The sequence below is a fragment of the Polyodon spathula genome, chromosome 26 (genome assembly GCF_017654505.1).
Source record: "Polyodon spathula isolate WHYD16114869_AA chromosome 26, ASM1765450v1, whole genome shotgun sequence".
Taxonomy (NCBI): Eukaryota; Metazoa; Chordata; class Actinopteri; order Acipenseriformes; family Polyodontidae; genus Polyodon; species Polyodon spathula.
In genome coordinates this window covers 14,048,538-14,076,416 of record NC_054559.1, presented here as the reverse complement: position 1 = coordinate 14,076,416, position 27,879 = coordinate 14,048,538, and the positions used below count along the sequence as shown (strand labels likewise).

General features: G+C 40.1%; 1 protein-coding gene across 4 annotated transcripts in view; it reads right to left on the bottom strand.

Moving 5' to 3' along the window:
• Positions 1-27,879, bottom strand: part of pkd1a (polycystic kidney disease 1a) — a 59,756-nt gene that overhangs the window by 11,897 nt on the left and 19,980 nt on the right. For all 4 annotated transcript variants that reach the window (XM_041229511.1, XM_041229513.1, XM_041229512.1 and 1 more), the window contains 20 exons: positions 25,345-25,565; positions 20,792-20,913; positions 20,189-20,339; positions 19,347-19,597; positions 18,094-18,843; positions 16,995-17,126; positions 16,044-16,219; positions 14,492-14,625; positions 10,294-13,922; positions 7,918-8,064; positions 6,463-6,609; positions 5,662-5,941; positions 5,113-5,329; positions 4,585-4,744; positions 4,221-4,373; positions 3,732-3,876; positions 2,633-3,235; positions 1,721-1,877; positions 508-760; positions 5-200 (listed from right to left, as the gene is read on the bottom strand). In XM_041229511.1, coding sequence (XP_041085445.1) covers positions 5-200; positions 508-760; positions 1,721-1,877; positions 2,633-3,235; positions 3,732-3,876; positions 4,221-4,373; positions 4,585-4,744; positions 5,113-5,329; positions 5,662-5,941; positions 6,463-6,609; positions 7,918-8,064; positions 10,294-13,922; positions 14,492-14,625; positions 16,044-16,219; positions 16,995-17,126; positions 18,094-18,843; positions 19,347-19,597; positions 20,189-20,339; positions 20,792-20,913; positions 25,345-25,565 — 8,024 coding nt within the window. The remainder of the gene's footprint in view (positions 1-4; positions 201-507; positions 761-1,720; positions 1,878-2,632; positions 3,236-3,731; positions 3,877-4,220; positions 4,374-4,584; positions 4,745-5,112; positions 5,330-5,661; positions 5,942-6,462; positions 6,610-7,917; positions 8,065-10,293; positions 13,923-14,491; positions 14,626-16,043; positions 16,220-16,994; positions 17,127-18,093; positions 18,844-19,346; positions 19,598-20,188; positions 20,340-20,791; positions 20,914-25,344; positions 25,566-27,879) is intronic.

Sequence of the window (27,879 nt, the reverse complement as noted above, 5' to 3'; positions counted from 1 at the left end):
TCACCTGATCCACGTCCCCAGCCAGTCTTCACCTGGATCTCATACTTATACAGGCCGTCCTTCCCACAGAAAGGAATCACTCCAGCGCGGTTTATGTCAATCAGATCCAACTTGCGGACAATGACAGCCACGACTGAGTAGGTGACGAAACAGACGGCGCACGTCAGCAGAACGATGTAGTTCATTCCGGGAGACGGAGCCTAAACAGAAATCGAGGCAAATAACAAAGAAGCAAGTCTGAACTGAACTGCCCTCTCACCTGCTGTACCCACTGTGTCAGTTTCCAGCATCTTCTATAAAAGAAAAGTCTAAAACGGAGTTCATGCGCAATTTAAAGTGATTGCTCCAAATTCATCAGTCTCTCGATGGAACAGCATAGGAATAACATCATGAGGAGGGTTTCCAGGTTTGTTGGCAGATTTAACAAGTGTTTCCCTTCGAAAACAGGGCATTATTATAAAGTGGTTTCTAAACCAGTCTCCTACAACTCTCTGCAAAGGTACTCACAGGAATGAGGAACCTCACGGCGTCTGGGGGTACAAAGAGACTGGCTCCGAAGGCAGTGAGGTGCTCTGTCAGACACACTGCCTTGTCTGGGGTGGTGCTCTCCAGGGGTACCATGCCGTCAGTTTTCCAGCGCATCTCCTGGTTGTTGAAGTACTGGCACAGCGAGGTGTACACTCCCACCTCCACCTGCACTGGGGACCTCCAGCACCCGTTTGTAACATTCAGGTAGTAGTCTTTGGTTGTGTCAAAAACACTGTAGAAACAAAGACAGTGAGGGAGGAATTTCTATTGGATTCCAAATCAGGGTAATAAATCAGAAGACCTGTTGCCCATGGGAGTATAATTAGATAATTGATCAGTCGGAATATATAACCATTCAGCAGGGCTTTCTAACATGGTTCAATGGCTCATGGCTTATGGCTCATGTCTCAGGGTTTTATTCTAAATTTGATATGGATTAAAGACTTTTACTGTTGTTGTCCTGAACAGACTTGCTCCAACCTTTAAACATAATCATCCTCTAGGTACCAGATCACTGTCATTTTTAATCAGTTCCTTCTGCCAGATAAAATCGTTGTCTTGTTCTCGTTCATGCTGCTTTTCTCAGTCATTTATCACTTTGTGAAATGAAGCAGTCTGGCCCGGGGGTGTGATTATAAAAGTGTGAATTATTGTAACTGGTTGTTGTATTCTTTATTATTCTTCTAATGTCAGTGCAATTAATCTTTGTTTCCTTTGTTGTTGAATTGCTACAAGACCTCAACTTATTCTGACAGCGGATTAACAGAACAGTCAGCTGAATATCACAGTGCTTCCCTGTAATCCTGACACACCAAGCGACCAGCAGCAGACACAACAGTGAGCTCAGGTAAGATTTCGTCTTGTTATGTTTTTAAATAAAAACAGCTTGTACCGCCTCCTGAATTTTGACTACAGACAGGACACAATAATTGCATGTACAACTATGGCCAAAACTTTTTATGAATTACCTACGGCTCTGTAGTTTTCCCACACGAAAAATGGACAAAAAATAATTTTTTTTTTTTAAATTATGTCTCAATCCTAAAATTCTAGGCGATGCTAAACTTTTGGCTGTCGCTGTATTAACTATCAAGAATGAAACAGTTCAATTTGAATTCGGAGTTGTGCACCATTGCCCTCTACACATGTGGAGTGGTCCTAATAAAAGGGTCCTCGTCAGAGAGACACTCACTCTGGAGAAATGAAGAAAGTGTATGGCCTGTGATCCGGTCCCTTTGCCATGCTCAGGGTGATCCTCTTCTGGGCTGTGCAGTTATATTCATTAGGGTTCAGATAACTGTGGAGATAGGCGGTGATATACGGCTCTTCTTCACTGGCAGCAGCCCCATCTGAAGAGAATATGACATACGAGACACTGTACTAACTGCCACGATAAATCCTTTATGCAGCAGACTCGATAAACTAGTTACATTAGGTGCTATACAGTATACAATACAGTATACTACATCAGAAGACAGACCTTGTGCACATTCCAGTTGGTTTAGACTCCTGTAACATAGTTTCAGCTGCAGGAACACGACTGCAGCTTCCTTGTTTTATTAACCCATTAAGTGCCAAATACATTTCTTTGAAAAAAAAAATCAGAACACAAAGCTGTATTTATGCAGTTAGATACATTACATTTAGACGTTTGTGGTTAACAAAATGTATCATAGCAATATAGTTAATGAGAAAATGAAAACAGGTAGGTGCCAGTTAAAAACGCTCCCAAAAAATTAAAAAGCAGTCTGTCCTTAAATGAGGACAATGGCACTTAATGGGTTAAACTGTAAGGTTGGTTTAAGTCAAGCAAAGTAGGAAATCGACCGGAATCTATACAACATAGGGAACTTCGAGAAATTTTAACTGTGACAAGTACACTTTGTTTATGAGATTGAACAGGCATTGAAATAATGATTTCACCACACTTTTTCAAAAGTACAGCCTTTCCATAGCATTTCCATGTTTTAAATCAAGGGCTGATTGAATGTCAACGGTGAGTGTGAAGTGTGACCTCCTGCTGTACATCTAGGAGCTCAAACATGGATCATACTGCTTCACTGTAATGTTTGTTACATCCACAGTATACCTAAATTACACTTACCGTTTAATACAGTAAACATGACTTGAATATGCAGTCCTACTGCTTTGTTGGTATTTCCAGTTGTCACCAGCACAATGACAGAACTCCACTCACTGACCACCTCTGTCCAAGATGAGTTTTCCTTAACTCCGGTGCTGTTGGAAACCATTACAGTGATGGCCTTACTGGCTCCAAGGCTCGATATGGGGATCTGGGTTCCATTCGCAGTCTGAAACTCCATCGACGCCACTTCTGTGGAAACCGTGTAGTTTCCAATGTAACCGAAGGGGAACGGGTTCGAGTCGACCTGAAACATCACCTGAACGATGCCAGTCATGTCGCGGAAGGTGCTGTTGAATTCCTTTGGGATCGAGAAAGGGCACAGTGGTCCATCGGGAAAGCACAGCAGGTTCAGGGGGTGGGCGCGCTTTCCCTGCGTTGTGATTTCCGTCCCGTGTAAGACTAGCGGCTCCTCGTTTAGGACGCGGGAATGCATGAGGATTCGCATCAGCTCCGAGGACAGGTTGTAAGCCTTGGAGGCCACCAGCAGGGGGTGCTGATCATTAGAGCTGTCATCTGTTGTTGGCTGGGGAGGAGGCTGGTTAACAAGGTGAATCAGATCTCCTGAAAAACAAAAGATCATTGCTACTAACCCAGAAGTATAATATGTCTTAAAGGAGTGCTAATGGGGTTTTACATTATATCTTGCCTACATGCTTACTTTATTTCACTGAAGATTTTCTAGTATGTTATACTTGAATTTAGAATATGCAGATATTTAAAATTTCCTGGTACGTTCATCATGCATTGTAGTTCAAATTCACTCCAATGGTCTAGCTGTAATCAGACCAGGTTGCCTACTTCTCATGTACCAGGATGCAAGAGTACATCTATATCATATTAATTTTGAATACAGAAAGAACCACAATATGTTCACCTTTGGAGTTTTTGAATGTAGCTCTTTATAACTAACAGACCTCTGCATATATAAAAACATGTAGGAGAAACTCTGACAAATAAGTGCTGTGAAATCTCTGTAATGGCCTCCTAGCTGCTGAGGATTCGCTGGTAGAAAGTGTGTTCTGTGAGATTGCTGCTTGCAGGCTTTTTCGATACAAACCCATAATGTTAAGGATGTTGTCGGCTAGCTTTGTGGGCGTCACTGTCCCCTGTCTCGTGTCACTCTGCAGGATCGCCAGCATTGACTCCAGCTTGGTTAACGTTTGTCTCTGGCATTCTCTGCAAATGAATTCCCTGCTAACAGCCTAGAAAGCAAGAAAGGAGCAATCAGGGTATAGTGAAACATCACCTGAATCAGATCTGGCTGCATTAACAAATGTCCAAGATTATGTACTAGATGGTGAAGTCTATTTCATGGTGGTCCCTATTTCCAAAAGAGCAGCATGCTGTCTTTATGCACAGATTAGACAGGACGTTCCACTGACTCCATCTGTCCCCCTAACACCAGCCTGGGTCACTGCCAAATATCTAGCCCAAACCATACACTAAAGAACCTGTTTTGCTAGACATTACTATCTCAATGAGATGCCAAGGTAGTAAGGCTGAAGGTACTTTTCCATTTATAAGTGTGTGTATATTGTGCTGTTACCGTGCACTGGGCTAAGGCAGCTGAGGTTTGCTGGATATCGTCCACCGTGTTCACCTCCAGAGAAATCAGAGCCAAGGTGACCTTGCTGCGAATCAGGATTCTGAAATCCTGCTCACTTTGCGAGTCCAAAGACGGCGGCCCAATTTGCTCAAACTGCAAACACAGTAGCAGGAAAGAAAAGAATCAGAAACTGCAAATACCCAACAGCCCTGAGTTCAGCATTCTATTTGCTTAAAACAACAGAACTTAACTCAGCAACTTGCTGAGTTTAGGTATGCAGCCAACTTGTCTGTACCAGATTAGGCAGGTAGACATTATAAAAGTTATACTTGAAAGAAAGTTTGAGTGTTGAGTGTGCTCCTACCTCGTTTAACACTGTGATGAGGGCCAGTGCGTACTCCCGGACTTGCCGAGGGTCTTTCTGCTTAATTAGGTCCTCCAGGGCTGTTTCAGTCTGGTTGTACAGCCAGTGAGTTAGACTCTGAAACTGCTCTGGTGGATCAGGGAGGTGTATGACCATGGATCTGTCAGTCAAGCAAACAAAATCATCCTTTATTAATGGAATAACAAACCATACATCTCAAATAACATTTACATAAACCCTTTATTGAGCATGGTTTATAGTATACATCTATTGACTAAAGCTGAGGCTTATAGTGTAAGCTGAAAACTGTTATGTATTACTCGCTTATTAATATCTTCCATGCTTTGCCTGGTCCACCATTTTGTTTGTGAGGTGGCATAAGACGGAACTATTGACCACTCAACTACAGTTTTGTGGTCAACAGCACAGACTATTTTTGGTTATGTGACCCCGGGATTAGCCAACTGGTATTCAAGTTTGAATCTAATTTTTTTTAATATAACCCCACGCCATAATTTGGCTACTCACTGGTTGAGAGCTACGATGGCTGCCCCCTGCTGGTCTTGCACAGTCACGGACACGTCCACTCTGAACCTGCTGGCTCTGAAGCCCAGTGGAAGGAAGGCAGAATACTCGGCATTGGTGCCTTTATACACACAGAAGTCCTCGCAGTGCTCAATGTTACAGCGGGTGACAATCAAGCTATAGAGAAGTGGAGTCTCAGAGTCTTCCGAATCTTTATACCCTGCAGTTAAAATAGAGGCGGTTACTGCAACTCAAATAGTTTTTGTTACAGGTCATGTTTTTGTTCACGACCCTCATTAACAGGACTTGACACAAGTTGTTCAATGGCTGTCAAGAATATAATGCATTTAAATGAACGGTCCATTGAAGATAACTAGCTGTCTGAAAAAAACTGCAATGGCAGGTCAGTCCTGTAATCATATTTAATTTTACACTGTAATGTAAATTCTGACTTTTCTCCCCCCTTGAATGTAGTCTTCTGGCACTGTACTTTATTAGCGAGGGCACAAGCTCCTCAAAACGTCAAGCAATATGGAGGTTATAAAACTTTACCTGTACACTTGAACTGCACTTTAGTGGTCAATGCGTTTGCTCTGTCACTGGGGTGAAGCACACAGAAGCCGCCAGCAGGGGGCAAGTTAGGCCGCAGTTCAATGGATGCAAAGCCCTCGTTCTCCATGAAAGGATCAGTGACATGCAGACTGAAGGTGTAAGCGTCTCCATCCTTCAGAATCCCCTGTCTCACCACCAGGTTCATGCCAGTGCTGCCAGTGGAGGTGGTGGTCACATCCAACACCAAGGACTCATTCTTTGAGTTCTGGGCCCTCCAACGCTGTGGAAATGAACCACAAACAGGGTCAGTATAAAATCTGTCACCACACAGCAATGAAACAGAGCTTCAAATACTTATAAGACCCCAGATTTTGTATTTTTGCAAGTATAGAAACAATTCAGCTACAATGTGCTGTGCTTCAGTTGTTTTCAACATCATTGCATATGCTTATCTTTTAATGCAGCAATTCCTGCTGTGCCCCATATGCATGACAATATACTGGGCTTTGCAACTGAATACATTCCATAAACGTTATTTAAAGGACCGCGTAAAAACCTGAAAAAGCTTTCAGCTTAAAAAGCCCTGCGTTTGTTTGCAAAGTTGGCTTTTCGACTCTTGGTCCAACCCTGTTCCAAATTGTTTAACTGAACGAGCTAAACCTCCATCCAGACCCTGAAGTTGCTAATTACATAATTTTACCTGTTAAACGGATATAAGCCAAACAGTAAATGGTGCTGTTGTTTTTATAACCCAGCTTGCAATGCACACAGAAGGGAACCGTTTCCCTAGGAGTCTCTTACCCCGGAGTGAGAATTATTATCCTGACAGTTGTTACAGGTCCCAGCCAGATACACATAAGAGCTTTGGCTCACTTCATAGACAGACTGTGCCTTGCATGAGATGCACTCCAGAGACACCATGGGGACTGTGCCATTCTTCACCAAAACCTGTGAAAAACAAGTAATTTCCATCACAGACGTTGTGTAAACTTCAGGGAAACGCTATCAAACGAGTAAAGGTAGGGGATTGGGTGTAGCCTTTTACTGCCTTTATAAGCTCCAGTACCATTTCCAATACTCAAACATCTAACCATTGTAATCTATTGTGAATTTATAGTATAACCTTGAGAAGACATGGGGTAAAACTACACAATTACAGTGAAAATACATTGTATAAGGGCTGGCCCAACGTTCATTCTCACTTTTAAAGAGTTCTCTGTTGTCTTTTATCTTTTTGTAGGTCCAGTAATATATTCATTGGGTCTGCATTTTTAAAAAAACACATTTACATCTATTTTACATTAAAGGCAAGGGCTACATTCAGTATACATTTTCATCACAGCTTTAGGTTATTTCATTTTCTGCAGAGAACTCATTACAATAAAAAAAGGGAAATGGTGACAGCTGTTGCATTATAATGGATGGACCGAGTTCAAGTGGAGGAACATGTCTTTTTCAGACAAATATATTTTAAAAGACTGTCTGTGCAATACAGCAAAGAGTTCCTGTAGGACTATTTGTATGCTGCCTAGCAGACAGCAAGGGCAAATCTGTTATGTTTAAATATGCCATTCTTAAGCGAGTGATTTTCTAAATTCTGACAAGTTAAAGCTTATTCGATAACAAACCCACTTAATAACAGCCCCTGTTTTAGTAACTAGCACTCTTATGGAAGTGTTTCTTTACAGTATCAGCTATCTGCAGATGAGGTCACGCATGCAAGAATATTCCTACTCAAGATAATGGATGATACAAAAAGGTATAGAACAGGAAGTTTACCAAATGCACCATGACGAAGGCTTGGAAAAAAGGAACCAGATTGCGTAGTGTATTGCTAAGGCTGGGGCTTGCCATAGAATTTAATGGTTTAAGAGTAGACTAATACCTCAAAAATATACTATTATAGCTATTGTAGAGACAGAAAAAAATGGCACTGAATTCTGAGATTGCAGAATTCCATAGGTGTGTCATGTGCTTTACTCACATAGCAGAACTTCAATTATTACCCTTTGCTTCTTTTTACACTCAACAATAAAAAACTGCACTATTTGAATCAGAAACCCTGGGTTCAATTAAATAATTAGACCTTGTTGAAACAAGCTGTCTGGACTGTTCACTTACATAATTAAGGCCATGGATGGGGAATGCTCCTTGAGTAAAAGCGTCACTGGCACCACTGACGTAAAGACAAACGAACAACGGAAATGACCCGCCACACCCGCCCTGGCTATTACAGAGGCTGGTCTGTGTACTCACAGTCTGGGTCGTATTCTCTGGGCTCATGCCAGCTTTGCTGACAGTCAGCAGGAACGTGTACACCACATCTGCCTCCAGCATGTCCTCAGCGATGACCAACACCTTTTCCTGGGAGCCGCATTTCAGATTACAACCAGAGGAGGGTGTCTGTATACACACACGACCAGGCACAAGACAAAGATATGAAAGGGGGGTTCAGGTATCTAGCATTGGCATTGAGTCAGTAGTGGTTTTAGCTGCCTACTGTGTTTAAGCCCCTGTTATTTTATTAAGTTAATGTGTCCCTGGGGTCTAATTGACCCAAACACAGCAACAAGGGTTAGGACCATTACCACCAATTATGTTTAAAAGGAGCAGGCCTCTGCACCTAACTCGACATTATAAAGTACTTATGGTTATGCTTGTTGTGATACACGGTCAGAGGAAGGTCTAAAATGTGAGCATTCACATCTGTAACAGATTTCGACAAGATGCTTCAATAAGAAAATACTGAACAGTGGTAAATGAAAATGGTCCTGTTTAAGCACTGGCACTCTCCCAGCAGGCGATGAAACAACCATTACTGGAGCTGACTGTTTAAGAACAACAGCTTGTGAATGTGTGTCTCCATTAGCACGCTGCAGACTCTTAAAGCTGCAGGACCCCACCATCATGTTCAGTTTTACACAGGTGCATTTACCGCCATTGTTTTGAATAATTTCCCATAAAATCTCAACCATCGCATTTTACATTCCACTAGAATTCCCCTTTGAATAGAATCTGTCCTTTTACTTTATTTTATATAATTTAGTCTTCTATGAATTCCATCGATCATAAACATGATGTGTTTGTGGTCCCGTTTGTGTTCATTCCATGAAATCTTAGCCCCAGTGTGAAATATAAAGCCAAAATAGGCATAAAGCTTTCTTCTGACGCTTGCAGCTGTAAAAGGGTCTAATTGATACACTTTAACTTAAGCTCTGGAAACAAAACAGAAATCGCTTTTGCCTTGTTTTTAAAGTGATTTTTGTTACATTGATACATTTTACAGAAACACATAAAGCTGATATATACAGCATAAGCTCAAAGGCAACAAGCACCTTAAAGTAAAAAGGAATATCTTTTTAAAACTCTATGGGGCTTTGTACCTTTAATTTGTTCAGTTTTGAAGAGCACTGGACAGTGTCTCACTGACAGCTCCTTGGATTCATTTCCAAATTGCTGGAGCAGACTGGCTATGTCATTACTCCCTATTGGGAACTTTTAGGTTTGAGCTGTATTGTTCCTCTCTAGTTGGAAAATTATAACTTATTATACTTAAAATTAAGAGACCTGAGAAAAACAGTAAAAACTTGTGTCGGCAAATTGAAAAATCATACAGTTTGAAATGAAACCTGATACACAAATAAACAGTAGGCTTTCAAGAATTGCAGCGTCTGTGTTTTAGTGCAGCGAATGAAAAGAATCCCACATTACATATTTGGCAATAACACATGCTATGTATTTGTTTTATTTGTTTTGTCATACAGTGGAACGTCACATAACCGCCCTGATGAATTAACCTCCTCGCTAAATAAATAAAAAAAAATACATATCCGCCTATACCCCAGTCCACAGGGGGTCAGATACGCAACGTTGTACTGTACTGATCATATTTTATGATGTACTCTTTAATCTGTTGCTTTAATATGTTTTTACGGTAAAAGGGATCTTAAAAACAGATATCTCCTCCAGATTGCCTCAGGGACTTTCTTGAGGATCAGTCACCAATAGTAATCTTCAGATAAAAAGTTAATGTTACACTTTTGGTTAAATTCAAACCTTTTCGTACAGCACTCAGTATCTGTGGATTGCTAAAGTTTTGCTCATGATTCAGACAAAGCTGTTAAAAATAAATAAATAAACAAATAATAATAGTAATAATAATAAAAGGAATAATTTAGTGCTAGTGTCTTCACTGTGCCCAGTAGTGTTACATCAGAAACATGCTGTTTAAACCCAGACTCTAAATGGAAAAGATCATTACATGAATCCCCATTTCAGTCCCTACAGAAATATTACTGTGGATAGAAAACAGCACATTGTGGCTGTATTGCTGCCCTTTTTTCTAGAACATTTATATTTAGACAGGACTGCATCAAAAACTGTATATAATACGTTACACTTTTAAACAAGAAAGCAGTGTCTTTCACTATCTAGAAATACAAAAATACACTTTACCAATTCAATGACAAATGTTTCCACTAGAAGTTTCTGTCAATGTCTTCAAGCACAAAAAGTAACAATGTTTCAAAGATACGATAAGATATCTGTCACACTTTAAACACTCTGTCATAAAAGGTCCAATAGTCTTTAAAAATAAATAAATAAATAAATTTGTCAAAACGTATATCTTACCTTGGATGAAATCACACATGTCCAAGTATAACTCAGAGGGGATTGGTTGTCAGGCTCCAGATTGGGGTCATATGACTTTTCACCATTCATCAGTAAATCCTGGGTCTTAGACCAAACTCGAAATGTCCCGCCATCGATTATAGGAACCAGTTTACTCGGAACCACATTTAGATGAATAGCAATGCTCTTTCTAAGTGGCACATCTGCATATGAAAGGGAGAAGATAACACAGTAGCTCCCCAAGTCCAGTGCCATCCTAGGTATGACCAGTTGAGGCCTCTGTACATCGACATCATGCAGGCTTACTTTAGAATTGTCATTGGAGTTCGAGCAGGTTGTGGTTCTGTAAATCTCCCAGAGATACTCTATCTTGTACCTCGTGCAGCCTCTGAAGTCCACAGCTACCTCCAAATAGTTTCTCTGGGATCTTCTGATGACAGTTGGAGATGACTGAACCGGTTGGACCTCAGGTTCCTCACACTCCAAGACCTGTATGGTCACGGTGGTCTGGGCAACTGCAAAACTTACAAGATTGCTTGCGTTTACCTCTACAGTATACTCCCCTGGAACCAAGTAAGCATGTGATACGTTTGCAGTTTTGGTCGTCCTTTTTTCTGAACCATCACCAAAACTCCACACATAGTTTACCGAAGTTGGATGTGGTGAAACCAAAGCCTGCATGGTCACAGGTTTGTTGACAAGAGTTTCTGCAGGCTTCGCTTCTAGTGTAGCTAAGAGGAGCTTGTTCTGAGCTTGGATTACTCTTGTGATGTTCTGACTCCCTAAAGCATTGAAAGCGCTGAGGTATATGGTGAGCTGTCCTGCTTGGGGCGGCGTGTAGGAGACTTGCTTTCCAATGATGGTTTTCTTAGAACCGCAGTGCAGATCAAAGGTCCACAGATATGTCACTGGAGAACCAGTCAGTGTTTCGGCATTGAACATTTTACTCACTCCTGTTGGAATGGCTTCCTCGCAACAGTTGACGATTCTCAGTCTGCTCACCGGCTCCATTACTGTGACTATAATGCTGGTCCTTTCTGTACTGACTTGGTTTTGTGCTGTCAGGTTGACAACAAAGTCCCCCACCTTGGTAAACTGATGGGTATAATTGAGGTTCACAACGAACACTGAGGAGTCTCCACTAATACTTAGCAAGAAGCTTACGGAAGTTCCTGAAGAGATTCCAATCATGAAAAGGACATTCTCTCTTAGGGACGCAATGTTCTTGCTGGCCTTTAACTCAAGCCCTCCTATTTTGTCTTGTACTGTGATGTTTCTAGAGGCCAAAGCCCAGCTGATATCATTGGAAGCATTTAAGGATATGGTATAGATCCCAGACACAGCAAAAAGCAGAGTGATTTGCTGCTCGGTTGCTGTACTATTTGGAAGATGCCACGTCCATGTAACATTTGTTCCTCGTTGAAATTCCCCTTGCAATGAGACAGTTGAACCAGAGGCTATGTAATATTGGTCTGGGAGATCCTGAGCAAAGAAATTTACTCCTGAAATAGGCTCTTGTACACTAATTAAAGTGGCAACATTTTTTGAGCTCACTTTATTGGTAATCATGACACCAACTTGTTTGAGTCCTGGAGTGCTAAACTGATGAGTAATCCATGACTCTTCTGTAGGACTGGTAAAATGATCTTCTGTGGACCAAATATATTTTAGATCGGTGCCACTACTTACTAACAAAGAGATATTAGTAGAGTGATTGACTGCCACAGGGTTGGGCACTGCAGTCATGAATATATTTCCAATAGGATCCAGAAATTCAATGGTCCTGTTCACACTTGATGTGCCCAAGAGGTTGGTTGCTTTTAAAATGACATCATAAAAGCCAGGTTCTGGAAAGTTGACATCTAAAAGCTTTCCACTAAAGTTTAGAATAGGGTCTTGGGCTTTTAAAACAGTCCAGATGTAAGACATATTAGTTCCATCTCTGATGGCTGCCTGCATATGTAGAACTCTGTTGGTTGCAAAACAGCAACCGTCAACAAGATCCTCTGCTACAATGTGAAGACCCTCTATCTCCTTCAGTACAAAGATGAAAATGCTGGCCTGCATTGAGCTGATTTCATTCTCTGCAGTCACAATGATGTTAAACGTCCCGATGGACCGAAATGTGTAGAAAATAGTTGACGACCGAGGAATTGGCGTGCACCTGTCGCACAAGATCCAAGAGTAATGGAGATCATCTCCTGCTAACAGATGTGCCATGAAAGTGACAGATGCATTCAGTGGCACAATGGTCTTGCTTGCAGTAACTGTCAAGCCACGAACTGGTGTTTTGACTGCAACGCTAATTTGTGAGGTATTACTGCTAACCTCGTTCCAGCCTGTGAGGGTAATGTTAAAATTGCCTGTTGAGTTATATGCATGGGTGACATTGCAGCCCAGTTTGTTGCTTCCATCACCAAAATCCCATGTGTATCTCTCTTTCCAATAACTCCCAGAAGCCCTAAACATGTACGTCTCTTGTAATGCTAAATTGTTGGACTTTGTGCCATTGTGTGTGATTATTACCAACCCAACAGACTCCTGGACTTCAATCTGCACCATACTACTGCTAAATGAAATGTTGTTGAGCACAGAGACTGTAACAGAATACTGGCCCGCGTTTCTGTAAGTGAAGCCCATTTCATTAGTTCCTCGGACAGCAGAGTCATTAGTGCCAAAGTCCCACAGATAATTGTACTGATACTCGGGAAAGGCGCTGACATAAAATCTGCTCTCCTCGCCCAATTTGGTGTACTTACTGAGAGGCACAATTGTCACATTCATTACCACTGGCTGAACACAAATACTGGTGAAGAAATTGGCTTTATTAACACTGCTCGACAGTCCCAATGAAAGAGCATACACCCCACTCCTTCTGAATAGATGATTTGCCTCAGGACTGCCTTTTACAGTCAGATTAGGTGAACCATCTCCAAAGTTCCAGTCATATACATAGACTGAAGAGTTCCCTGATACAAAGGCGATAAAGCTTATATTAACAAGTTCCTGAATGCACTTGGAAGGCTCTAACCTTAAAACCTCAAGCACAAATACTTGAACAGCTAGGGACACGGACGCGATACTGATTGCATTTATGGCAGTCACGTTGACAGTGTAGATGGCCTCTTTCACGTAAGTGTACTCCACCACAGGACCAACGTTTGTCAGCTGACTCCCATCTCCCATGTCAAAGATCCAACTAATGTTATTCCCAGTTTTAACCTCTGCATGAATCAATACTGCAGTATGAAGCTCAGTAGGTCCATTCGATGAGGCACTTAGACCTGTGATCGCCTCAAAGACCAGAACACTCCTTTGGGAATCCGTGCTGCTGATTGTGTTGTTAGCGCGGACGCTAATGTTATAGACCCCGCTCTGATTGAAGGTGTGGTTTACTCTGCGCTCCCGCCCCTGAACAGGAGAAGAGCCATCGCCAAAGCTCCAGGTGTACATGATTCCATATGGTGAAGGGAGGGGGTGGGCCTCAAATGCTGCCGTACTACCAACCACAAGAGCTTCAGTATCAACTATTATTCCCACACTAGTGAGATGGCTGTAGACAAACACTTGTATCAGCTGGCTGATGTTTTCATACTTATTAGACACAGACACAGTAAGGGTGTATTCTCCTGTAAGAGAGAAGAAGATAAAACATTGAATGAATACAAGTCTGTCTATGGTACATACTCTTGTTTCTAAAAGAGAGTCACCTTAACCATCTCTCTCTCTCTCTCTCTCTCTCTCTCTCTCTCTCTCTCTCTCTCTCTCTCTCTCTCTCTCTCTCTCTCTCTCTAATAGACTTGTATTCACTGTCCTGACACTTTGTTAAAATCCACTCCACCCCATTTGGCACAATAGTAGTTTCCTCCCACACCTCCCCTGTGAGATGGATCAGTCCGACTAAAGTGGTCACACCTTTAAAGTATGCTGGAAACATTCAGAATTGGATCAAAGTGCAACAAATGAATATCACTTACAACCACAGTTTTGCACGGTGATTAATTAATGAAAATTCACAGTCATTTTTTATAATCTCTCACCTGAAGAGGAACATTTCTATTTCTATGTCCCTGCTTTCTACCAGCAGCACCGGGAATATTATGAATGTCATCTGCAAGTTTAAACCAACTTGGCTTCAGAATTTGACAATAACTACTTTGTCTATCAGAGCTGCATACACAATGCTGGAAAGCCTTACCTGGTTGTTGGTATGTGTAGGTGACATTGTGCTGTAACAAGGCTTGGTTTACACTGGTGTCTTGAACCTGAAGAGAAATGTCATAGGGGGGCTTGAAATGATAAGTGGTGTGGCCTCCATCTCCAAAAGTCCACCTGAAAAGACAGCCATATTAAAACACAGCTTCTCACCAGCCAATTTAATTTACAGTATGAGGGCTTATAGTAGCATAGTGCCCATGCTTTGGACAGACTGTAAAAATGCACATCATGCTTTTATTTTCCATTAGAATTCAAAATCTAAACTAAAATAGAGCAATGCAGAACTAACCAAAATCTTTGTCTACGTTGTTTCTTTTATTTTACCTGCCAAATCCTTCACAGCAATCACTACTGACAATGTTTTTTTCTCCATTCACGAAAGCAGTCATAAATTAGTGTGTCTCTTATTCACCCCATTTCATGAGTGAATAGAAGCCAGCAGCAGCAGATTTACTAACGCTCAATTAGTGACAGAATAATTATAAAACAGTCCAAAAGCATTACACTTTGTCGGACAGGGGAAGATCTAGAATGTGTGCTGTATTACTCCCCAAAGGATACAAAAAAAGCAAGAAATTAGTTATAAAGAAACATTTAGTAGAACCATGAACAGAGGCATGCATGTTTTATTTCAATAATTCCTGTCTGAACATTGTTTTATTTTTAAATTTCAATTAGAAAATGAAAGCTGTCCAAACTGTGAGATTTAACACAACATACATCCTCCCACCACAGCTGTAAATACAGAACTGGAGCTCTGAAGTGTGATTTTGGCTTGCTTCCGTGAACTAACGGGACACAAATTATACATCTTGCCATGTCCATCAAAGTGTACTGCTCTTTTACATACTCACAGGTTCCTCCATCTAACCCCAGATACCATCACAATCGGATAAGCGGCTCTCTAGTTAAGAATGTCTCCACTATAACCCTGAGTATATTAAAAAGTAAGTAGTGGGGTTCCGAAAAATATAGTGTTATAGGTCCCCACGTGTTGCTATAACTGTTTAAGTAATGTACCTGTCATTTTTCTTTTTATCGTTAACATCCTAACAACCTTATACACATAACTCTAAAGTCTGTTTCAAAGCTCTTTAAAAATGTCCGCTCTAGTGCACCGTGGTTTGAGATCTGTCCTCTAAATCACTGCAGGAAGTGCTCTGGCTTTTCTGCTCCGTAGCACATCATGGATCGTTACTGCTGTGTAACCTGTCTCACAATGTGGGCAATAATCCTGACACTATCAGTGCACTGGAGCGGACATTCTGAAAAGAGCTTTGAAACAGACTTTAAAAGTATAAAAAGTTGTCAGGATGTTAACAATAAAAATTACAGGTACATTATTTAAACAGTTGTAGTAACAAGTATGCTACGTGTAATGCAATATTTGTCGGAACCCCGCTATACTTACTAAGAAGTGTACTAACTGTGCCCTCAGTCTTTCAGTACATTGATTATTTGGCATAGTATAGTAGTACAATAATTAAAACTAAACTAAATACGCAATATATAGTACAGATGAAACACTTTACTGGAATGTGGCGTCTACAGCTGTGTCCACTTTGATGCTGGCTGTGAGTGTCTCAGAGGAACTCTGAGGGACGACAGCAGGCACGCCAACCACCCTCAGGTCAGCCATCATATTCATCCTGTCCACCGTGACGTTGAATTCTGCCATCAGGCTGCTCACGTGGTTTAACGCAGTGACCTGTAGGGGAAAACACAGTAAACATCATGTGATGCAATAAGTATTTGAATATGTTAACCCCTTAAGGTACACAAGGAATTGAGCGCTTGTTGCTCAAAACGGTTTCTTCTTAAAATACATTTGAGAGCAACTCAAGTATCACCTGGAGGAAACCGATCATTTGAAGGACCAGATCCAACCCATCAGCACATTTTAAACCCTGTTTCGTGCACTCCATTGCACAAATAATTTGTGGGACACTTATGTCCCTTTTATCTTAAACGGTTAAGATGCTTGCAGCCTAATTTATTTGGGGCACTCTATAATTCTCCTATTTCTTATACATAGTGCTATCCTTTAAGGCATGCAACCTACTTAAATATGACTGCACAGTCAGACTTACATTGATTTTGATAAGACTGTTTCAATAGATTTGGTCAGGACCCAGAAATGAGGCCGAATTATACAGAATGGAGGTGTATAGAGGGGCTGGATTAGACAGGTTTTACTGTATACAGTATTTCTCTGCCCTCAATATCTTTATATATATATATATATATATATATATATATATATATATATAATATATGTCTGTTTATATTTAAGGATTTTCAATAGTAGTTCTTTAAAGTTTTGAATACAAGTATTCTTTTAAGAGGCGACTCATTCAATGGTATAAGTATTTTGTTACTGTTAAAAAGTCGATTACATTTTCAATAAAAAAGTAATTTAATACATGGGGTATAAAAGGAGAAATGGTTAACAGATAGGAGATACAAAGCAAACCTGTACCCACAGAAAGTTTGTAGATCGCTGGATTCTGGTAAATCACATTAAGCACTGTGTTGTAGTATGTGAATGATGGTTTATCATCAACTGTCCACTTAAAGGTAACATCAGACCCACTGTCCACAACTGCAGTGTAACTCTGAAACAGATAGTTACCATCAACAAGCATTCAACCTCATATTAAACATGCAACAATGCAACATTTTGCAATTCTAAAACAGAACTTAAAGCCATGAGAAAGACTTCGTAAAAATGTTTGTCTTTGGATTTATTAAGTTTCCTCTAGTGTTTCTACATCATTAGCAATAAGAAGTCATACAGAGACAGGCATTTGCTTTTATAATAATAATAATAATAATAATAATTATAATAATAATACAGTATTAAGTTTGTTTCATCAGTGTTCTTTATCACTGGGTGCTTAGAAGAGTTAAAAGTAAATCAAAGAAATATGGAGATTTTCAGTACAGTGCCATAAAGTTAATATTCAAATTAAATTGGATGGTTTTTGAGTCAATGCTACTTGAATGATGCTTTCTTTCTATTCAATGACATGTTAGTGCAATTTATTTTTCAGATGACTGACGTTATTAACTGATTTTAGGTTTATCACAGGGTGCACTGTATTTGGAATTCCCAGTATATACTCATACACGTAGTTCTTGGAGTGAATCACACTTGATTAATGTTTAATCTAAGCAATGCCAGGAGCACTCAATTTACTATGGATTCCACAACTAAGCTGCATTTTTTAAGTCCATAAATTATGGACAAAGTGCTGTATTGAGAATAAAAATAACAGATGAGATTTGCTCCCGAACCAGACCCTACTGAAGACGATGTTACAACTTAAAAAATTGTACAGACTTGCCACTCTTCTGATACTCAGGGAGGAAAGACATTGCTTTTCCAAACTGCGCAATATATAAAAAAGTAGGCGGTTTCCGTTTCATTTTGTTTTTTGTTTTTTTTCCTCTTCGATTTTTAGCCTAAAGTGCAAAATAGTTTTTAGCTCATAAAACAAACAGTCAGAGTTTATGGGTTTTTTTCCCACCCTGAAACACATTATTAATGCTGCTTGGAATTAAGGAATTAAAACCACTTACCACTAAGGATTTAACCAACACTCTGTGGTGTGGGTCAGGGACAATCCTCAGACCTCTAACAGGGTCCTCTGTCTTTACTTTAACAGTCTGGTTCTCAGAGCTAAGTTCATTGTCTGCTGTAATGACAACAGAAACGACACTGGCATTATTCAGTTCCAGGTCTATGCGTGAAAACAGAGCACCACTGCTGTTCATTTTACAGTCTTCAATTAGTGAGGCAATTTCTTCAGGACAAATTGTTTGGAAAGGAAAACTCTGGTTGTTGCCATGCCAACGGGCTGTGGCATTGTGCCAAGAGGTGATTTTAAGAAGAAGAAATGTTTTGTTTGTAGGGAAGTAGATGATGTCATCTTGCACTGGCGGGTAGACGATGGTTAAGCCGAGAGGGGGCACAACCTGAAACGTGCAGGAAAGATTTCTAGAAAAGGGTTTGCTTTCTACAGCTGCGTGAAAGCTATACATTCCTGGGGTGGTTAAACCAACTTTAAGAAGCGGACTTTCAATGAACTTCACTTTCTTCTGGGTGTACAGGACTCGGAGGCTGCAGACTGCTTCTTCAGTCCAGTTTCTCAAGGTTGTGTTGTCAAGGGAGCCAGTGATCCAGTCAGAATGGTTAACACGGAAGTAGTTCTGTTTCCATGGTGACATAGTATCTTGGCGACAGTTGATTAGTGAGCCTGGTTCTCCATCATGTTGGACTGCAATAAAGTCTCCGGGATAGACTTGGATATTTTCACTCCAACTGTGTGCCTTTATGAAAAAAAAAGATAAAAAAAAGATAATTCTACATAATATGAATAACATTTTGGTATATATATATATATAGATATTATATATATATATATATATAATATATATATATATATATATATAACTAAACAGACTTACGTCTTTGGTGTAAACATTTTAAATACAAATCTTGCTTTTTACACCAGGCATGGTTTTAAGAGTTGATGTCAGAGCTGCCCTGCCCCTCACTGGAAGCCTGGCTTTGTATTTCCATCCAAATAATCTCAAAGGACATGACATTAAAACTGCCCAATTGTGCACAATTTGTGAATTATAATGGTCAGTTATAAACTGCTGCTGTACAAACCTGTACAGGACCTGCAACAAAAAAATGTGGCCTCCTTTGGCTAGCTAAGGGAATGCACTGTCTAGCGTGGAAAAAACTCTTGGTTGTACTAGAAACGCATATGAATTAAAAAAAAAAAAGACGTCGACAGTTGAATGTAAAGAAAGAAAATACTTACCAAATAATGAGTTGAAACGGCAGGTAAAAGTGTGAAGAGAAGCTCATGAACCAGGCTGTGCTCTGGCTGAGACCTGCCATAGACAAAGGGAGCTGGACAGGCCGTGCACAGACTGGAATGGCAGGCGTGGCTGACTGGCAAACAGTCCGCAGTAAAAGGGCACCACTGATACCTGGCTGGACAAACTCCAGTCATGTTGCTCGCTGCCTCGGTCTGACAAACAGCAGTGGGCACACAGTGCTCTCCACAACCTACAGAGGCGTACAACAGCAGATTAGGCATCATAATACAGTAGTTGCCATTTTCCAGAACAAATCATTTTACTGCCCTGGCTACTGAACTAAATTAAAGATATCCCCCCCAAAATATAATACGCCTCTTGAAACTTTTATTATTATTGTGCATGTATGGTATCTATTCAGCTGTTCATGTTCTTTATTGCTTAAAACAATATGCATGTTTAAATAACTAAATAAACAATTGTACAGAAATACCACATACAGATTGTAGATTTAATGATATATGCAATTATTTGCTCATAAAACATAATGTAATATGCTGAACAGCATACTGAGATGGCACCAGAAATATTGATGAATGTAATAATTATATTATTCCTCAATGCGTTCTTTTTTCCTTTTAAGAATAATGTTTCTTTTACCACAAACGGGAGGTATGCAATATTGGATCAATTTGTCAAGCAGACAAAACACGAGTATTGGATCAATTTGTCAAGCAGACGAAACACGCTGGCGACTGCCTTACAGTTTTACTGCTGATTTTAGGATTGGCATTTTTCAAAGTTACATTTTAAATACCACAAAGGAGACAAACACACAAACCTGGCAAGACTAGGTTGAGACCCAGCCTGTCACAGCTGGGTCTGTAAACCTGAAGCCTTATTTGCACTGTGCTGTTCAGGGCCTGGGTCACAAACTCCAGAGCAGCCAAGGTTCCCTTCTGCCTGAACCACAGTCCAGGAAACACCAGCAGCTAATTAAGACAAGCAGGCCAGCGTTAATTACATTTTGAATCCAGGCTGAAGTAAAAAATTAATGTGGTCTTGTATTTAGTTTTCTCTAGTTCTTGCTGATTATATCTGCTATGACATACTGTGCTAAACTTGTAAATAGAGGAAACAGCCTAATATCATGCTAGCAGAAATTTACAAAAAAAAAAAAAAAAAAAACTGTAGGTTTTGAATGTATAAACAATAAAAGCTTTTATTCTATAGAAATACAAAAGATTGTTGAGTTTGACTGAACCTTAAGTCGTGCTATTTGTGTAGCTTCACAAAATGAGTTCTCATTGTCCCCTGGTTCTGCCCCTCTGCCCACATATACTGTAGAAGACTCATTATATAAACCTCAGATAATTCACAAGACTCGTGTGGTCATTTCTCTAAAGGGCTCAGAGGCTGTAGGGGATGTTAGTTCCAGCCTTACCTCAACGCTCCTTGCAGGGGCACTCAAAGAAGCCAATCTTGTTATAGTCCTTAAAGGAGCACTCTCATTAAAGGCTGCACTGCCCTCTAGAAAGTAATCTGCGTCAGGTATCTTTTCTGCAACTAGAAGAGCATTTTTATTTTTGTAAGTGTGGTTACAGAACAGCAGAGTTACGCATTGTGTTGTAATGTACTGTGTTTGTTAATACACACTTTCTAGAACTTCTTGCACACAGAATGTGCTCCTTTTCCTAAGCCATAGCTATCCAAGAGATGCCTCATGAGCGTCATGACTCATTTGAAGTATCCCATTACGGTTATTCTTTACCGAGATACACCACTGGTAAAAGCACCCAACCCCGTTAGTCATTGGTTGTACATATATTTCATAATTGTACAGAATGATCCCCATGTTTGCGTGAAATGTGCATGGATACACTTGGACAAGCTTTGTTAGAGCGGGGATAGTTTGTAATGAACTGCTTTAAATTAGCTCTCGCCGTGTTTAAAAAAAAAAGGTCTTAAGTAAGTGCTTATATCATTTTAGCAGTGTTCTTCATCACAGCATGTGCTGATCCTGCTGGGCCACCTCAAAAGAACTGAAGCCTAATCTTACATTAGTCACAAATATTTATTTAAAAACTAAAAGAGAATCTGGAAACCCATACTGCCGTGAAGTGAGAACCTTGGCCCCTTTGCAGAATACACATCTGGTCACATCTGGTCAAGGCTGCCTCACCCCTGTCTGGAGCCTGCTTGGCAGCAGTAGAGGCCTTTATTGTGTAAATGCGCATCTGGCTTTGAGACGTGTGGCAATGTTATGAGTGATTCTATGGCAACTGACTTTGCATTCGTTTTCTCCATCAATGCTTTACAGTAGCTTTAAATTCAATTTTTCATTTTATTTAATAATCTTTATTATTTATTTTATGATGCATGCAAATGGTTATTTTCCTGACTTCCTTTGCTTCAATACATAACTGAGTTTTAGCCTGGCTTTTAGCCATATTATTATCTGCTATTGCATGCTACCCGACTGAAATTCCAGAATGTTATGTGATGAAACTTCAAAACTGTTACCTTTACCAAATTTATACTATACTAAGTGGAGCAGCTGGATCTTCTGAAATGAACAACTAAAAGACAAAAGGAAGGCAGTCTGTATTTCTAAGTGTATTTAGTTGAAGGCTAATTGAAAACAGAAAAATAGTTAAATATAAACACAACACGTGATCAGGGAAAGGAAAGAGAAAGATCTTTACTCTTTCACACTCTCTCGTAGGAGAACAGGCTAGGAATCTGTAATAGCTCTATTCATAACAATTGTTTTGGTACAGTGCCATTCTTCTGTTAGTGTTTACTACTGTGCAGTGTGAACTTTTATTTTCCAAGCTGAAACCAGGAGTAATTCTAATTCTAAAGGGATGAACTCTTTCCAGTAATCTGGGTGCCAGTTTTGTTATGCGATTAATCGTGTGAGTTTTCCCATCTTCACTCAAAACAAAAATTCCCAGTTACTTCCTTTTGATAGTTGGCTGGAAGACTCAAACTCCTTTTGAATGAAAGGTTTCTAACATTTTTGTTTGTTTGTTTTAACACACAGTGTCTCTTTTTTATTACTGTGCAGCAGAACATTTCATGTTGAATACATTTTCTTCAGTTTGAAAAGTCACAAAATTAAAAAGATGCCTCCTCCTCCAGGTTATCGGAATCTCCTTTTCCAGTTAGAATGACTCCCGTTAGGCCCAGGGAAAACTGTACAGACTTTCATGGAATAAAGGGCTGTTCTGTTCTGTTTTAGAGGTGTTTCAATGTAGGGTGGGGTGGGGCAGTGATAATTGCTTTAAAAATTCAGTTTGTAATTTAAAGTAATTGTAGCTAACAAAATAATTCCATAAATCCTTGCCATTTTGCACTTCCATTGGCTACACAGGGCTCAAATGTGCCGTTTTAGTTTATTCACTTTGTGCCCACAGGTCCAGCACAGGCACACTCATTTCACCTCAGCAGTGTCTTGTGGGTCAAAGCCTATTACTGGCTGAAAGCATGTCAGTCAATAAAGAAAAGCAGCCAATTGGTTATTGACCGGGAAAAAAGCCAGTAAAGGGGTGGCGACAATTTCACTCTCCAGGTGAAACAGCCCAGGAAGTACAAGACAGTGAAAAAGCATGACTTCCAAAATGTTTTTTGCAGAACCATATATCATGTTTTTAAATGAAAATACATGTTTGCTACATTTTGTTTCCCCAAAACTGCACATTTGAGACCTATAAAATGAATAGATGTGCATTCTGGAGACATTGTATGGAGCCTATGTGTTAGCTTCAGCTGCTTTAAGTCCTTCCAGCTGTTTGCAGTACACTTGCAGAGGCTGTCACCTTCCATGCTGGTCTCTGTTTGAATCTGGCAGGGAGAGCTTTGTGGTTGGACTGAAGCTAACCTTTTTTTTTAGTTTTGGATTCTCAACATCTGCCGATTGGGTTGATTCATGTCCAAGTCATGAGAGAAGGATCAGCCAGCTGGACCTCCCAGTGTATTTCAAAGCTCCAGTATATAGTGTATTTCAAAGCTCCAGTATATAGTGTATTTCAACCTCCAGTATATAGTGTATTTCAAGCTCCAGTATATAGTGTATTTCAAGCTCCAGTATATAGCGTATTTCAAGCTCCAGTATATAGTGTATTTCAAAGCTCCAGTATACAGTGTATTTCAAAGCTCCAGTATACAGTGTATTTCAAGCTCCAGTATATAATGTATTTCAAAGCTCCAGTATATAGTGTATTTCAAGCTCCCGTATATAGTGTATTTCAAGCTCCAATATATAGTGTATTTCAAAGCTCCAGTATATAGTGTATTTCAAGCTCCAGTATATAGTGTATTTCAAAGCTCCAGTATATAGTGTATTTCAAAGCTCCAGTACATAGTGTATTTTAAGCTCCAGTATTCACCAGGAGATTGCGATAAGCTTGTACTGTCATGCATTCTACTCATTTAAAAATAGAGCATTCACTTTCCCTGCACCTGGTGTTCAGAGCCAATCTGAAATTTGATTTGAAAAATAATCAAGTGTGCCAGGAATCAACCTCCTGCTCACTCTGCTCTTAATTGCCCAGACTTATTACAGGAGTATAGAAGGCAACAATTTAATAAAAACAGTTCGCTTCAGTTCGGTGCAGAGTCAGCATGGTAGCTTACAGTACATTGGTGCAGGGAAAATGAAATCTTCAAGCTGCTTGAAAAAGTGGCCCCTCTTTATGACAGCTTATCATTAAAATGCATCAAGTCTTGTTCTGCTTGCCAATCTCCAAATAGGGTTTTGATACTTATTTGTTAGGATGTGGTTCCTAAAATATTTGGCTCATAAAACAGCTAGTAGTAGTTGTACTATCTTGATTCGTTCTACCACAATACACAAAGTATACTGTAAAGTCCATCAACAATCAAATGAATCTGTTAATACTGGCTGACGTTTGTTTAAAGAAGAAACAACATGATAAGTAACGCATGCTTTATAAAATCTGAGAAAATAAAATCATGCCAGACAAGTGTGTGCACTCGTGCCAGTGCTGGATAATGTAATCTGGAGGAGCCAGGAAATTAACACCAACTCACAAAAGTACAGCAAAACACCCACACTACTGAAGCACGAATACAGCAAAAGCAACCCAACATTGCACTACACACTGCAATGTATTGCAACAATAGTGCAGCATATTTCTGTTAAAAACAAAAATACAATAGAATCTGCTTTGCTGAACAGCTCTATTATCTCAACTGGAACAGTGTTCATGGCCTGTGTCCTACCAGTGCCAACTCCGATGGGTATAAAACTCTTCACTGGTAAATTTGCCCAGTAATTTTGCAGTTTACCATGCTTTATACAATGCATTTGCTGAAGCATGCTTCACCTTGCTTTACCATGCACCTCTGTGATTCACTGTTTTGCAGTTTACCATGCTTTACACAATGCATTTGCTGAAGCATGCTTCACCTTGCTTTACCATGCACCTCTGTGATTCACTGTTTTGCAGTTTACCATGCTTTATACAATGCATTTGCTGAAGCATGCTTCACCTTGCTTTACCATGCACCTCTGTGATTCACTGTTTTGCAGTTTACCATGCTTTATACAATGCATTTGCTGAAGCATGCTTCACCTTGCTTTACCATGCACCTCTGTGATTCACTGTTTTGCAGTTTACCATGCTTTATACAATGCATTTAAGCATGCTTCACCTTGCTTTACCATGCACCTCTGTGATTCACTGTTTTGCAGTTTACCATGCTTTATACAATGCATTTGCTGAAGCATGCTTCACCTTGCTTTACCATGCACCTCTGTGATTCACTGTTTTGCAGTTTACCATGCTTTACACAATGCATTTGCTGAAGCATGCTTCACCTTGCTTTACCATGCACCTCTGTGATTCACTGTTTTGCAGTTTACCATGCTTTATATAATGCATTTGCTGAAGCATGCTTCACCTTGCTTTACCATGCACCTCTGTGATTCACTGTTTTGCAGTTGTTAGAAGTTTTGTAGCAGTTTCATACCTTGTGGCTGATGTCTGTATTCACAGATGGACGCGGCTCTCGTAGAGCACAGTTTGGGGTTCCATTGGCCAGAAGAGTCCATGGTCAAGCACGTATTTTCAGATCCTGACGCTGGTTCGCTGGTCAACAAGGTTTCAAGGTCACCTGCAGCTGACCCGTCTACCCACTTGAGGGATCTGTCGCTCTCAGTGTACCAGAGTCCGATCCACGCATCTCTCTCACTGAAAACACAGCAATAGAAACAATTACAAATGACTTTTCAGTGGCATTTACAGTACAGGGAGGAAGTAGGAGAATAAAAATTAAATAGATATTTTATGATAAAAAAAAGAAAATAATGATGCATATGTAATTGTTCATAAGACTACATCACATTTTTTTTTTCTTTTTAAAAGCATAAAATCACACAAAAATAGATTCTATTATGCAATGGACAATAGGATCGTTTTGGTTGGCTTAACAGGATAACAACTCAAGCAATTGTTTAAACCGGGCATAAGACTGGCGTCAGCAAATCAATATATGTATATAATATACATTTGTTATTTCCTAGACCATTTTATAAGAACAAAACATGCCTCACAACGCACCTCACATCGTGTGTGCCAACAGGACATACTGTAAAGCCTGACACCTTCCCCTAATAGTACTGCATGTACATATAAACACTCTAGTAAATCTCTTATCACTCGTTAATACGTTTTATTTAATGTTAGTTGATGCGTAACAGACCCCTAAACTGAAGTTGACGCGCGACTGTAAAACCAGTAATGCTCCAGTTCTCCCAGTGGTGACAAGGTTAACTATCCCCATGTGTTTTTTATGTGCCTCTCGTGCTTTGAGAGGAGATTTGTTGGTTTCTATGGGGATTTCTTGTTATTGCAGTCAATCAAAAAGAATGCTATGCGAGTTGCTTCCAACACAAGTCTGCCTGGTGATCACGGAATAACACAAGCAGCGATTCCGCTGTGAAAATATTACTGGGTGTTTCAACTCCCCTGTCTGTTGCTAAGGACAGTCAGAACAAAGTGAGAAGAATGATATATACTGGGCTGCCTGGCCCAGCAATATCTCTGCCTAGAACCATGCACACTGCAGCTGGGGTGCTCCAGTTTAGATATTTTATAGACATGTTTCTCATGGGGTGGTGCCAAATGCCACATCTGTAAAAACTGAGAAGAAATGGCATAACTGGTTTGCCAAAAAAACGATTCGGTACAGTGTTTCTACACATCTTACATAATAGAGATATTTGGCAGGTTTCCTGTCTGTGAAAACCTGGTGCAGCCTTTAAACTGTCGGGTGGGGGATCGTATTTAGGGGCGCTGTATTGGTTATTCAGGGTGTTATGATGGAAGGCTTAATGTAAATGATGAACATCATCTCTGGAGGCTCTGACAGGATGTGTTCTCACTCACAATAAATCTGGCTGTACTTTCAGTAGCATGCAATTAAAAGGGCTGAACCTCATATTTTAAATGAATGTGTTTATGGGCGTGGGGTGAGGCAGGAAACACATGCCATTACGCTACATGCAATTCCCATGAAGTAATGTCGACTGTTATGGTGGTTAGCGTACAGAAATACAAGACTTACATTAATTTGAAAGTAACCCCTTAACAGCAATGCACTAGATGTACAGTGCTGTGAAAAAGTATTTGCCCCCTGTCTGATTTTCTGCATTTTTGCATATTTCTGACACTGAATGTTATCAGAGCTTCAACCAAAATGTAATGTTAGATAAAAGGGACCCTGAGTGAACAAATAACACAACATTTTGATACTTATTTCATTTATTTATTAAAGAAAGTTATGCAACACCCAATGCCCCCGTGTGAAAATGTAATCACCCCTTATACTCAATAACTGGTTACGTCACCTTTAGCAGCAATAACTGCAACCAAACACTTCCTGTAGTTACTGATCAGTCTCTCACAGCGCTGTGGAGGAATGTTGGCACACTCCTTCATGCAGAACTGCTTCAACTCAGTGACATTTGTGGGTTTTCAAACATAAACTGCTCGTTTCAGGTCCTGTCACAACATCTCAATGGGGTTTAGGTCTGGACTTTTACCAGGCCATTCCAAAACTTTAAATTTCTTGTTGTTCAACCATTCTGATGTAGACTTGCTTGTTTGTTTCGGATCATTGTCTTGCTGCATGAACCAGATGCTCTTCAGTTTCAGCTCACTGACGGATGGCCTGGCATTCTCCTGTAGACTTCTCTGATACAGAGCAGAATTCATGGTTCCTTCAATGATAGCAAGTCGTCCAGGTCCTGATGCAGCAAAGCATCTCCAAATCATGACAATACCACCACCGTGCTTGACCGCTGATATGAGGTTCTTACTGTGGAATGAAGTGTTTGGTTTTCGCCAGACATAATGGGGCCCATGTTTGCCAAAAAATTTCCACTTTTGACTCATCTGTCCATAGAACATTGTTCCAGAACTCTTGAGGATCATCCAGGTGCTTTTTGGCAAACTTGAGACGAGCATTCATGTTCTTCTTACTGAGCAGTGGTTTCCGTCTTGC